The following is a 14652-nucleotide window of genomic DNA, read 5'->3' as shown; positions in this document are numbered from 1 at the left end:
ATTGAGCAAGTCCTGAATATGACTTTCCTTTACCCCCGATTGACATACCGGTAGACAACATTGCCAAGCATTTCACGTTCCCCTTCATGAATGGATTTTCAGATTATAATCAGATCAAGATGGCACTAGAAGATAAAAAGAAAACTACTTTCATCACTTTATGGGGTACCTTTTGCTATAAAGTCATGTTGTTTGGTCTAAAAAGCACGGGAGTTACTTATCATCATGCCATGATCACTTTGTTTCATGATATGATTAAAGTATTTGTAGATGACATGATTACTAATTCAAAGCAAGAGGAAGATCACATAATTAACTTGGAAAAGTTGTTCAAGAGGTTAAGAATGCATCAGTTGAAGTTGAACTCCTCAAAATGCACATTCGGGACAATTTCAAGGAAGTTGTTAAGTTTTATTGGTAGCAGAAGAGGTATTGAAGTGGATTCGGACAAGGTGAAGGTTGATTTTGGAGATGCCCCCTCCTCACATTGAGAAAGAAGTCAGAGGTTTCTTGGGGAGACTCAATTATATTGCTAAGTTCATTTCACAGTTGACAACTACATGTGAGCCAATTTGTAAGTGACTTCAGAAGAATAATTCGTCTGAATGGAATGAAGAGTGTCAGGTTGCTCTCAAGGGGATCAAATAGTATTTACAAAATCCACTGGTCTTGAATGCTTCCGATTGTAGGGAAGCCATTTATTCTCTACTTGACCGTATTGGACAATTTGATTTCAAGGAAGATACTGCGGGCAGGGTATTATTGGTTAACTATGGGAAATAGATTGTATTAACTATGCAATCAGATGCCACAAGTGTCAGATTTATGCTGATAACACTCATGTTCCAATGAACCCTCTACGTGTATTAGCAGCCCCATGGCCATTTTCAATGTGGGGTCTAGATGTTATTGGCACAATTGAGCCCAAGGCTTCCAACAGACACCACTTCATTCTAGTTGCAATTGATTATTCTACGAAGTGGGTGAAAGCAAATTCTTATGCCAAAATGACAAGTGGCGCGATTGTTCGATTTCTGAGAAAATATATTGTATGCTATTATGGGATTCCTGAAAGGATCATTACAGACAATGTCACAAATTTCAATAGCAAGTTAGTGAATGATTTATGTGAGCAGCTCAGGATCAAGCATCATAATTCATCTCCTTACCGTCCCAAGAGGAACGAGGTTGTAATGAAAATATCGAGAAGATCATTCAGAAGGTAACAAAGAATTATAAAGATCAGCATGAAAAGTTTCCTTTTGCTTTATATGGGTACTGAACTTCTATGCGCACATCCGTTGGTGAAAGTCCTTTCTTTTGATATACGGGTTAGAGACGGTTCTCCCCATTGAAGTGGAAATTCCCTCACTCAGAGTGGTGATTGAAGCCAACTTGGAGGAGAGAAGATTTAAATTTTATTGAGGAGAGAAGATTGGGGACACGTTGTAGATGACAATTTTATGAAAGATGAATAATAAGAGCACATCACAAGAAAGTTTGACCTCACAGTTTCAGCAAAGGGAATCTAGTGTTGAAAATGATTTTGCCATCTCAAAAAGATCATTGAGGGAAGTGGACACTGAATTATGAAAGACTGTATGTGGTGAAGAATGCCTTTGAAGGAGGAGCTTTAATCTTGATGAGAATGGATAAAGAAAAATTGTCTAATTCGGTGAATGCATACGCAATCAAAAGTACCACTCATAAAAAAAAGAGAAAAAGAAGAAAAGCAAATTGGAAAAAAAAAAATTTTAAAAAAAAGAAAGAAGAAGAAAGAAGAAAAAAGAAAAATCCCGCTAGAGTGAAAACCCGAAAGGGCGCTCTAGGCAAAAATTAGGGACAAAAAAGAAAAATCCCGCTAGAGTGAAAACCCGAAAGGGCGCTCTAGGCAAAAATTAGGGACAAAAAGAGAAAAATCCCGCTAGAGTGAAACCCCAAAAGGGCGCTCTAGGCAAAAATTAGGGATACAAAAAAAAAAAAAAAGAAAGGAAGAGAAAAATCCCGCTAGAGTGAAAATCCGAAAGGGCGCTCTAGGCAAAAATTAGGGATACAAAAAAAAAGAAGAGGAAAAACCAGCTAGAGTGAAAACCTGAAAGGGCGCTCTAGGCATAAATTTGAGACAAAGAAAAATCTCATGGAAGTGAAAAACCCTTACGGGCGCTTCAATTTGGGTTGCAAGTTCAGGTTTCAGATTGTTTGAAAAAGGATGGTTGGATCACGAGTCTGTTGAATTGATGAGTGGTTTCTGAATTGGCTGTTAACTTGTCTTACATTGACAAAGGTGGGAGTGCAAAATTAATTCGTAGTTGAAGGGTTGGAGGATAGTCAATTGGACATGCACCCAAAACTGGGGCAGTTTTTGGGGTGCTTTTTATGCTATCAGGTATTTCACCTTGTTAAAGTGTTAGTCCGTTACAGAGAAAGCGAAGTTTGTTGGCAGAAATGGAAGGTTCAGAGATAGCCTCATACAAATCAGATTTGACCATTGTTAATTGGGTGTACACTAAAACTGGGGCAGTTTTGTTACAATCTTTGAATTATCACATATTTCATCTTGGAGAGGTTCGATTTGTCTTTCATTCCTTTGACTTCTCTACTTTCTTGTACATATTTTAGTCTAAAGTGTTTTGAGGAAATTCATTTCTTCGGTTTTGTTGCTTGTTGTCTCCTTTTCCATATCCCAATCCAATTCTCATCTCATACTCCAAAATTTATCATTTGCTTTCAGTAATTGACAAGCATGGCCGTACTTTTGAATTTATCGCTGACGAAGTTTTGACAGGAAATATAATGAGTGCATCAGAACAATACTTTTGACAGGAAGTTGAGGGATTTTGGCATCCTAAGCTGGAAAAGATCTGAATGAAAAGCCTGAGGTTGAAGCAAGTGTTAGCAGGAAAGAGAAGATCACATTCCTAAGTCGTGTTTTTAAAAAAAAAAAGAAAAAAAAAGAAAGAGGCAAAAGAAAGAAGAAGAAAAAAGAAGAAGAAAAAAGGAAAAAGAGAAAAGAGAAAAGAGAAAAATGAAAAATGAATTGAATAAAGAAATTCAGACAAATTGGCAGCCTTGAATTCCGAAGTGTATGCACATGCAAATTTCAGGGAGAAGGAGGTGATTATGGAAATACACAAGGAAAAGGAAAAGAGATAGCTCAAGAGTTGGGATCTCGAATGGGAAAAGACCTTTACTAATCAGATTAGAGAAGATACATTGAAAGCTCAGTGAGTCAGAAGGTCAATCATTACAGAGAAGCAAATTTGGTTTAGCAATTCGCAATTGTACGCTTGTTGGAGGATGGCAAAGCCTTGAGAAAACATGCATTCATTCATTCATGAGACATTCATAATCAAACAAAATAGGCCATTGCATGCATCATCGCTGCATAAGATAAAAAAAATCTTTTTCAGCATTGTCGGAAATGGCTACAGTGATCCTGAGCACCTTTTTCTCAAAAAAAAAACAAAAAAAAATTAATTAAAAATCAACATTCAGCCAAGCCGGGAATGGCCTTGTGATCCCGTGCCCTTTATTTTCTTGCATCAATATTTGGCCAAGCCGGGAATGGCCTTGTGATCCCGTGCCCTTTATTTTTCTGCACAAATATTTGGCCAAGCCGGGAATGGCCTTGTGATCCCGTGCCATTTATTTTCTTGCACAAATATTTGGCCAAGCCGGGAATGGCCATAGTGATCCCGTGCATTTTACTTTTCTTACTGGCCAAGCCGGGAAGGGTCATAGTGATCCCTTGCATTTTACTTTTCTTGTTGGCCTAGCTGGGAATGGCCATAGTGATCCCATGCATTTTATTTTCCTGCACAAACAGTTGGCCAAGCCGGGAATGACCATAGTGATCCCGTGCATTTTACTTTTCTTGCTGGCCAAGCCGGGAATGGCTATAGTGATCCCGTGCATTTTACTTTTCTTGCTGGCCAAGCTGGGAATGGCCATGGTGATCCCATGCATTTTATTTTCTTGCACAAACATTTGGCCAAGCCGGGAATGGCCATAGTGATCCCGTGCATTCTACTTTCCTTGCTGGCCAAGCTGGGAATGGTCATAGTGATCCCACGCATTTCAGTTTCCGTACGAAACTCGGTTGACTACACATTTGTTTGTCTTTTATTTCATAAAAGACATACAAAGGGGGGCAGCTGTAGTACCCGGTTCTCGTCCAGCCCAAAAAAAAATAGAAAAATAGAAAAAAATTAAAAAAATAATAATAATAATTCAAAAGCCCATTCTTGAGCCCGTAAACTCACAAAAATTCAAAGCCTTTTTCTGGAACCCACAACCATGTAAAAAATCCTAAAGCCCATTTCTTGGGTCATAAGCCCATAAAAATTCAAACCCAAACCCAATACAATTAAACCCTAGAAATATCTAAAAAATAGAAGAATTAAATAAATAATAAATAAAACCTTAAAAAAAGAAAGGTGACACCTTTTTAGGGTTTTGCAAAAAACATTGGAAAATACCAAAATATTAGTTTCTTAGTATTTTTAAGGAGAGAAGAAATAGGGTTTGTGGGGACATTTTGGTAAAAAGAGAAAGTAGGGTTTTATGTGGTCATTATATAAAGATAAGTGAGAGATTTTTGTAAGGGGGAGCCAACAATAGGAGAGGGAGCCGCATAACAAAAGAAAGGGAGCCAACAATAGGAAAGGGAGAGCGGCACAACAGGGGAATGGGAAAAAAAAGAAAAAAAAGGAGAGAAAGCTTGAGATAAGAAAAGGGAGATCAGGAGGAAATTGAAAGAAGTGGGGAAGCGCCGCACAAAAATCACAGAGTGGAGAGAATCGAGAGCTAACAGAGAAATTGACGCTGCAAAGAAGGGGAAATCGGAGAGAATTTGCTGTTGAAGAAGAAGAAGAATCAAGCAACAAGAAATGAGAGAAGAAGGAGTTCTAGGAGGTAAAGAAACCGGGAAAGAGAGAGAGTAGGAAAGGGGTTTCCTCTTTCAGTCCCCTTAAGGTAATGATTCACTTGATTCCATCTCTTTTCTTTGCTTTTATGCTTTCTTCTTTTGCTTGGATTCCATCCCGGTTCTATTCCATTGAAGCATACTCGATTTTGACACTTGAAACTTTGCTTGCACTGTGTTAATGCCGAGATTACTCTCTATTTCTAGTGTCAGGATTTTAATGCTTGTTAAATGCTTGGGTTTGGTGTCTCTTTTTGATCCATAAAACTCAGTTTATGTATGTTGATGCCGGGCTCACTCTCTGTTTCAATTTCTGCTGTTTTGGTGCTAAGAATAGAGTTGGTTTTTGATGTTCATCTTATTCACATTCTGTATCTCTACTAGTTAATTGCTTTGAAGTTACATTGGGTTCAAATCCTTGCTGGGTCAGATTCCGTGTGCCTCCGTATGTTTACGTATATATAATTATATATATATATGGTGTGTATATATATGGCGTGTACATGCATATATGGTGTGTGTATACACATATACAGTGTACTTAATTTGATTTGAGTTTGCATGACATTTGAGCACAATTTTAACCCTTATCTTGTTTGATTTTTGCATGTGGACCGGGCTCGACTTTATATGGGCCGGACTTGACTTCTTTTGGGACCGGAGAGTTCATTTGGAGATTAGACAGGGTTTGAGCAATTAACGGGCTCCATAGGCCATATTTATATTTGTATTTTTATCTTTATATTTCATTATTTGTATATATTTTGTTATCTCATTTTTATTTTGCATGTCTATTCTTGTAAATGTAGGTCATGTAATAGGGTAGTGAAAATAATGAAAAGTAGTGTAGAGTAGTGTATTTTAGTTTTATTTATGTCTAACATGATTAGCATGCATGTTTAGGGGTTTAGTTTTGTCAATCCATCAATTCAATAATCACGTTTTTATCAACTTTTCATAAAAACAAATTAATGGATACTACATTAAAGTCAAATAGGAGGATAACTTGATAAAATTGAGCTCCTGCCTAGACTTTAATTGTGTTATCTTCATTTAAACAAATGATAAATTAATTTATTAGATACCTAAATTAAAGTTCATTAGGAGGAGGACTTGATAAAATTCAGCTCCTGCCGAAGCTTTAATTATATTATCTCTTTGAATTAAAGTATTATTTGTATTCGTAAGCACAATGATAAATTAATGGATACTACATTAAAGTCAACTAGGAGGAGGACTTGATAAAATTCAGCTCTTGCCTAGACTTTGATTATGATATCTTTCTCTAGACAAAAAGCAAATAATAAATTAATTTGTTAGATACCTAAATTAAAGTTCATTAGGAGGAGGACTTGATAACATTCAGCTCCTGCCTAGGCTTTAATTATGTTATCTCTTTAAATTAAAGTATTATTTGTATTCATAAATACAATGATAAATTAATTTACTAGATACCTAAATTAAAGTTCTTTAGGAGGAGGACTTGATAAAATTCAGCTCCTGCATAGACTTTAATTATGTTTTCAAATTAAAATACCATTTGTGTTTGCCAAATAAATTGGACTGTTCCTTCCGTTTATTTCATTGTTCTTTGATTATGTGATTGAGAAATCCCCTTGGTATAAACCCAATGTCCTTTTACAAATTCCATCAAATATCTTTTCAAACAAATTCCAATAAAACCCATCAAAATGAGATTTTTAAAATAAAGCCTTGGTCTAACATTAATGAAAAGATTCCACACCATTTGATAATACATGGTTTTTCGGGCATATGAAAAATCTATTAAAACAAATTGGGACATGAACGACACCAAAGTGTGTGTGTGTACTTACCCCAAGTGTAGGGTATCGTCAAGTAATAAACCGGTGAGTCCGGTATCGATCCACGAGGAAGCAATGTAAATTTGAAGTGAATGATATGCAAATGACTAGCTAACACTAATAAACATAATGAATATCAAATAAAAGCAAGTAAAAGAAATGGGCCGAATGACTCGGTAGCATGAGCGATTTTGTAATCAAAGTAAGCACAAATTGGATTTAAAACAATTAATTAAAAACCTAGTCTCTAGTCCGTCCCGGTGGCTACTCGGTTCTCATACTCAAGGTATCATTGCAAACACACACAACCATACACAATGCATTATGTGATACTATCAATCATGCATATGCAAAGAGAATTGGGTTATAAGACTTCAATTCATACATGTAGGCCATCGGGTCTCTTAATCTACGATGAACGCAAAGGGATAAGCACCTAATATTATGAATTAATATTCCCCCTTGGGGCTTGGCTTGGCTTGGCTAACACCCTAGTTTCACACTCAAAGATCAATTAACCATAACTCTCCCATGCATATTCCTAATTTAACCCAAAACCCCATCATCAATACACATAATTAATAGTTATGCAATGAAAAACTCAATTAATTAAGGAAATCATGCAATGGGTTTAACAATTCTCAATCAAACACATTAGATGCAATCCCTAGACTAGACAATCCAAAAATACAATCAAATATGCCATCTCCAATCAAATATGCCATCTCCATAGATCCAATCACACAACCACGAAATTAAAAGAGCAAAATCAAAGCTACAATTCAATGAACATACCTTGAGTAATTGAAACCGAGCACCCACCGTTTGGGACTAGAAACTAGAAAGAGAACTTAGCCACTCATCATAATGAACATAAATATCAATTTTATAGATGAAAATCAATGTCTACACTCGAAATCACAAGAAACCAAGAAAAACTTAGAGAGAGAAATAGAGAGAAAAACAATGGAGGCAAGAAGTTGGAGGAGATGAATTCCCCTAAGGAAGAAGAAATCTTAGGGTTTTCTCCTCCTTTTTCCATAGAAAATACCGAACTACCCTTATACAAACGTTCCCCATTGGTTATATACATGATTTACCCCAAATGCCCTTGAAATGTTGTGCAGAAACTTGCAAATCCGCGGTGGGTGTCCGGACACCTGTCCGGACACTTCATGCGTCCTCCAAATTGGTAGTCTCTGTCTCATTTTGTGAAGAAAGCGTCCGGACGGCACTTGAGGTGTCCGGACACCCACTGTCCGGACGGGTGTCCGGACACTTGCTGAATTCCAGCTTCTTCTTTCAGCTCCAAAGGTGCCCAATTCAGTCATTTAAGCTCGATTTCCTGCAAAACCGACGGGAAACATGTATAAGGGTAAAATTACTTTATTTAAACACAAATGAATTACTATAAACACTAGGACCTCCTAATTAGATGGTATTAGGACCTCAAAATAGAGGTCCGGTCAGGACATACAAACAAATTTTCAGAAAAAGCACATAGATCAATCTAGGTAACCTTTTAGGGAGTTGTGGGGTGCCTACACCTTCCTCATACTCAATAGACCCCCTTACCCATTTTCTGGTTTGCAGACCATTTTTAGTGTCCAATTGCACTCAAATCAATCGGTGGCGACTCTAAAACATTTTTCATTCTTTCATCGTCGGTCTGCGTCGTGACCCCAGTTGCGACACCCTTCAACAAAGAAACCCTTTTGTTTTGTATGTTTTTTTCTACATTTATTAATCAAAAAATTAGGAGGATAATAACCATCAGATCATGGCTCTCAGATCTGACGGTTCAAAAGCTGAACCGGTTAATAACCAGTGCATAACTGCAGCGGCACCCCCCTCAATCCTTGGGTGGCTGCAGGCTGCTTCAGCTTTGGCGGTGAAATCAGTGTATGAGAAATTATAGAATGATTTAGACTTCAATTATGACAACAGCGGCATTCCTACAAGTTCCTCCATTCAATCTGATCAATTGGCTGGGCAATGGTTTGTTGAGATTCATATAAAGCTCATTGATATTTGTGAAGTAGAAACTAGTTGGAGATTACGGATGTACATATACATATAAATATATGTGTGTGTAATTATTTTCTGCTTGAGCCTAAGTTTTTTGGTTTGCATTTTGGAATTACTTTCCTTTTTTCATTTGAAAGAAAAAATCGGCTTTGTTTTCATTCATATGCAAGTGTTACAAATAAAAGTTTATTTTCATTTAAATTTTTATGGGGCTTATTGGGTGGCAGTATTAAGGCCCATTGCTGTTTGAATCAGGTTGAAGCTAATAACTGCCATAAAATGTTGCCAAATTTTTATTGGCAACTGTTTGAACCCAATTCCACAAGTTGAGGATGACCAACCGTTTTCTCTTCCATCTATAAATTCAAAAATTCTGTCTGAACCATCTTTTCCTGATTCTTGTAAACCAAATCTTGGAAGGAAAAATCTCTTGAAGGGGCGGTTTTCCGGCTCATTGGAAAACCGCTCTTTCATGATATTGAGTTCTGTTTTCCTGATTCTTCCTCTATAATGCATTTTGATTTCTGCTTGATTGTGTTGTCATAGATTGAAATCCTTCGTATATTTTACTTTTGCCTTACTTTCTGGTACAATATCAAACCCCTCGCTTCTTGTCGTATATCATTTCCGTATTCTTTTATTTTTCGGTATCATTTGATTTTCGAAGAAACTTCTGCATAATTTTCCTGACATCAAAAGACTTTCTGCATGCATATCCTAGAATCGGCAGGAGTTTCATGTTTTGAGTTGGGTTTCTGTACACGACTCGTCAAGATTTACAACTTCTCAGATTCTCACGCCTATTTCACTCGCAGTCGAAAGAAGAGAAAGAAGCCATGAATCCTCAATGGATGAAGGGCAAGGTTGTGGGTGAAGGATCATTTGGAACCATCAACCTAGCCATGAACAAGACCACCGGAGCACTCTTTGTAGTCAAATATGCAAACTCTGGAAAAGCACTCGAAGCTCTCAAAAACGAGGCTGGTATACTCGAAACCCTGAACTCTCCTTACATTGTCAAGTGTTTAGGGAAGGATTTGGTGATGAATGAATCAAATGGGAGGGTACAAAAGCTTGATCTATTCATGGAGTACATGGCAGGAGGAAGTTTATCAGAAGTTGCGGAGAAATTTGGAGGGGCATTACATGAACAAGTTGTAAGGTCTTACACCAGAGAGATTTTAGAAGGTCTCAAGTACGTCCATGAGAATGGGATTGTTCACTGTGACCTAAAGTGCAAGAATGTCCTCTTGGGGTCATCAGGAAACATAAAATTGGCTGATTTTGGATGTGCAAAGAGGATGAAGAAGGACATGAAAGAAAATCTCCTTTCATCCATTGGAGGAACACCATTGTGGATGGCCCCAGAAGTCCTGAGAAATGAAGGTTTGAATTTCTCATCTGATATTTGGTCTCTGGGATGTACAGTCATTGAGATGGCAACAGGTAGGCCTCCATGGGTAATTGGTCATAATAACAATCATGATATAAATCCAATGGCTGCAATCTTGAAGATTTCTTGTGGCAGTGAGAAGCCTCAGTTTCCATCAAGTTTTTCCAAGGAAGGTGTTGATTTTCTAGAAAAGTGTTTGGAGAGAGACCCCAATAAAAGGTGGATGGCCCGGGAATTGCTTACGCATCCTTTCATTACTTCAAGGAGGGAATTGGATATGAAAGAAGCCTCTTCACCAGCTAGTACTTTGCATTTTGAGGAGGCTTATGATTCATCTGATGATGACATGGAATTTTTTGATGATCATAGAATCATTTTCACTACCAGAGAATGTGAATGTGATGAAAAAAAACAGCAGGAGGAAGAGATGAGTGAGTTTGGGTCATCTGATGATTGGCTTACTGTTAGATGATAGATAGTTCATAAGACCATATTTTATTTAGTGTAAAGAAGAGGCAGTTGTACACAGCAGGATATGTGAAGTTGTTTCCATAGTTAGTTTGTGACATCAAAGGAACAACCTTGTCATTAACATCTAATTCATTCTGTTAAATGGATGCGATAGGCTAATGGGAAGGTTGTGTACATTCTTTTTGATTGTAATCAATAAATTCTTTTTTGTCTACATTTTTCTGTTAATTTTCTTTGATTGCTTTTGTACTGAGAATGGAAATCTTTTTCACATCCGTACAGGTTAATCTATAAACTGTAAAATAAGTTGTTAGGTACTTTTTGTAAAGTGTACAATGGAAAACAAGTTATATAATCTACAATATCAACTAGAATATATGAATTAGGTGTTTATAAACTCAAATAAACTATTTTGAGAAACTTATTTTACAAGCTGTCTAAAATTACGTTATTTTAAGTATTTAGTTGAACATAGCGGTGGTGTGTAAAAGCTAACTAATGAACTTGCAAATAAACTTCACTAATGTTCCATTTGTTTAACGGAAATATAATCTTCTCAAAATGTTTGTTTGACTTTATGGTATTTGGAGTTTAGAAAATAAAATTAGTCAACCAAAAATTATAATAAGTCAACCAAAAATAATAAGTTGTGAGATGAAAATCAACTTCCTTTATTATCCATAGGATGTTGTTTTCTCGATAATAATAATTTGACGTTTCTTTGCTAAAAATATACGTGAGAACAACAGTTTTTTAAAGTGAATTAAAATGGTATCTTTTATATATAATACTGCATATATTTCCCTGGTTCAAAAAAAAGTTTTTTTTTCAATGTCACATGGGACCCGAAAGAACTTTTTACAATCATTCTAAATGTTCCAACAAATTTTATCTCAACCCATCCCCACATCAGCATTTGTCTTTATATAGACACCCACTATCTCTCTCATTCTTCTCTTCCCCCTTCATCTCTCCTCTCTCCTTTTCTCCCTCCCACTCAAGAGACAACCACTGCCACTGTAGCTTCACGGTCTGGCCACTGATCGAAACCATCGACCCATCGAACGAAAGCCTCGACCACCACAGTCATTTTTCGACCCTCCACACCACCCATCGCGACTCATATTATCAAAAAAAACATCCAAAGGACGAGGTCACTGTGGCTCATATCAGGTCGATCCAGCCATCTAGCGACGTCTCCAACAACCAACCTCATATTTGGACTCCACGTGCCAAGATGTACCTGACCCACCTATTTTTCGGCCAGATAACTATCGAATTTCGGAGACCTTAGAAAATTGCATTATTTTTAAAATAATGTAATTTGTCAATCCGAGCATCCACCCTCCTCCAGCAACATCTTCGGCCACCTCCAGCAACAAATTAATTTTTTCTCATTTTGTTTTTCATATTTTGGAAGTTACAATGTATTGAAAACAATGTAACATTGTGTTTGACAACCATTTCAATGATTTTGCTTTTGAGACAATGTAATTACCTTGTTATTCTTGACTGGTTTATGGATTATTTTTTTCTCCAGCTTATATTTGTTTATTCTGAAAATTACATTTTTTTAGTTACAAATGTAATCACAGGTGTGTGACAAAAAAATGTAATAACATATTGGTGTGCCAAGAAACAATGTAATCGTAGGTCTCTATGGCAAAAAAATAATGTAATCGTGGGTTTGTATGGTAAAAATAATATGCATTAAGAAATATGAGAGAGAAGATGAAAGTGGGAGAGAAGAGAGAAATAAAAGACGGATTAGTTGATTTTCAAATTTTCAAAAAAAAAGAAGTGGAGAGAGGAGAGGGAATATCTGAATTTCAAATGTGTGCTATGTCAGTATTGTATTCCATGTCATCATATTATGTGGCAATGCCACCTAGATTTGGAAAGAGTTGGGTTAAAAAAAATTGGGACATTTAGGGTTTAGAGTGTGTTTGAAAATTCATCTATTTTTTAGTTTCTAATAGCATTTTTGTACCTTTTAATGTCAATTAGTACCTATTTTATGCTTATATATGAAAAAAGCATTAATTAAAAGATAAGTTTTAACAAGTTCTATTACTGTGTTTGTGAATATTTTCTAGGGTTAATTAGCAGTAGATCCCTCAAATCAAATTTTTATTCCAATAGATCTACTCTAATTTTTTCAAGCCATAAGATCTATAAGTGAATAAGATTTATTCCATTAAAGACAAATTACTGGGTTAATACCACTTTTGCACACCCAAAGATAGTCAATGATCCAATTAGAACTCCGTAGTTTAAAACGTTTCAATTTGGTCATCCAAAAATGAAAATGTATCAATTCCATCATTCAGACAGATTTTTCAACTTTTGGGCAGTCAACCTGTCCATGTGGTAGGTTGACCGATCTAGGTGGAAAATAAATTTTTTTCCCAAAAACAAAAGACAAATGACAAAGTCAGAGTCATACATGTGTAATAATGCAAAAAAATAATTTATATATTATCCACCTGAGAAAATAATTTAGAAATATAAATTAATCAAGAAAAATTTTTTCTTCACCCCTTCCTAAACCGAACTCTGAAGGAATTTTCTTCCCCCTACCTTCGCCCACGGTAGATCCCAACAACTGCCATCACTACCCGCAATATCGTATGGTGGTATGAAAGCGATAAGCAGAGGCATGGGTCTTTCTCTCTAAGATTCGAAACCTAGAGATGCGAAGCCATAAGCAGAGGGATGGGTATTCATATATGCACGCTAACAGAGAGAGGAATAAGGCCAAACTAAGAGTATTAGAGAAGCGCAAGTGGGGCACCTTCAGGTGGGCTTCCATGGTGGCCTCCTCTTTGACTTAGGGTTAGAGACCAGGGGAAGAAAGTGTGTAGGAGAAGAAAGACAAGTGTGTGGTTTGATTTCTTACATCTATTATTTCATTTGAGAAAAAATTTATTTTCCACCTAGATCGGTCAACCTGCCACATGGGCAGGTTGACTACCCAAAAGTTAAAAAATTTGCCCGAATGATCGAATTGACACATTTTCATCTTTGGATGACCAAATTGAAACGTTTTAAACTACGGTGTACAAATTGAAATATTGACTATCTTTGGGTGTGTAAAAGTGATATTAACCCATAAATTATTTATAATATCTTTTTTATTGACCAAAGTAACCTCATTAATGTTTTAATTGCTTATAAAAAGCTAACATTACCCCGTTAATAAGACCAATACTACACAAGAGATTCGCTAAAAATACAAACATGATATGTAATACTGGTTGAATTGCTGATTACCGATGACAAAATAAACGGATAGATGTTATGATATGTGAAGAAAGATAGACTACCTGGTGACAAAGTTTTTCCTATGAAAATTTATATTCAGCTTTATATTTTATTGCTAGTCCTGATAGACTTGATGCAGTTTCTTCTCCTCTTTGAGTCATCTCCGGGATTGTTCTTCGCGCTTCCAGGATTTCTCTTAGAGTTGATCTTGTTTACCTAGCCCCTTTTGAGTGATATAATTTTAATTTATTTTTCTTCTCTGTTTATTTATTTAATTTTATTTAAAAATACCATTAGTTTTATATACATATTATGGGCTCAAATTTGTTGGGTTGAGACAAGCAAAGCTATGATGTTATGAATTTATGATTTCTCTTGTTTGCGACAAAATTCAAGTGTTGTGAACAAATGAGATCAGACGATGTGTGCAAGAACAAATCTCTTGGAACAACGTCCCAAAAAGGGGTGCAAACCCGAGAAAGAGGGTGGCCTCCAAGGGGCGCAAGCACACAAGGAAGAAAAAGTAAAAGGATGATTTATTAAAAGTTACGAAACAGAAATTACATGCTCTTTTTGAGTCTTTGATTGATAAAACTTTGTAAAATCTAAAATCTAGGCTTATACACATTATCTACAAAACTGTTAATACTGATATTTATAATTAGATCCGTTGGATTGTTGTCAAATGTCCCATGGTCTTTTAACTGCTCAGTAGTGTTGAATAACTGATTCATCCTTGGTTGACAGGT

The 14652-nt window shown here is 36.3% G+C and overlaps 1 protein-coding gene across 1 annotated transcript; it reads left to right on the top strand.

The window, feature by feature from the left end:
• The first annotated feature begins 4002 nt into the window (after positions 1–4002).
• Positions 4003–10640, top strand: LOC120003598 (serine/threonine-protein kinase 3-like). The gene is made up of 5 exons (XM_038852621.1): positions 4003–4086; positions 8507–8649; positions 8695–8811; positions 9031–9262; positions 9591–10640. Exons 1-5 carry the CDS (start codon positions 4003–4005, stop codon positions 10638–10640), a joined length of 1626 nt encoding a protein of 541 aa, XP_038708549.1.
• The last annotated feature ends 4012 nt before the right edge of the window (positions 10641–14652 follow it).

Source organism: Tripterygium wilfordii, chromosome 8 (genome assembly GCF_013401445.1).
Source record: "Tripterygium wilfordii isolate XIE 37 chromosome 8, ASM1340144v1, whole genome shotgun sequence".
Lineage (NCBI taxonomy): Eukaryota > Viridiplantae > Streptophyta > Magnoliopsida > Celastrales > Celastraceae > Tripterygium > Tripterygium wilfordii.
This window is presented reverse-complemented; position numbering and strand designations above follow the sequence as displayed.

Bases quoted from the DNA above. Each gene is read 5' to 3' on its own strand.
- LOC120003598 (XM_038852621.1), top strand. From the start codon at position 4,003: ATGGCCATAGTGATCCCGTGCATTCTACTTTCCTTGCTGGCCAAGCTG. The intron at 4,087-8,506 runs GTACGAAACTCG...TCAAAAAATTAG, and splicing joins TCCCACGCATTTCAGTTTCC to GAGGATAATAACCATCAGAT. The intron at 9,263-9,590 runs GTTTTCCTGATT...TTTCACTCGCAG, and splicing joins CTTTCATGATATTGAGTTCT to TCGAAAGAAGAGAAAGAAGC.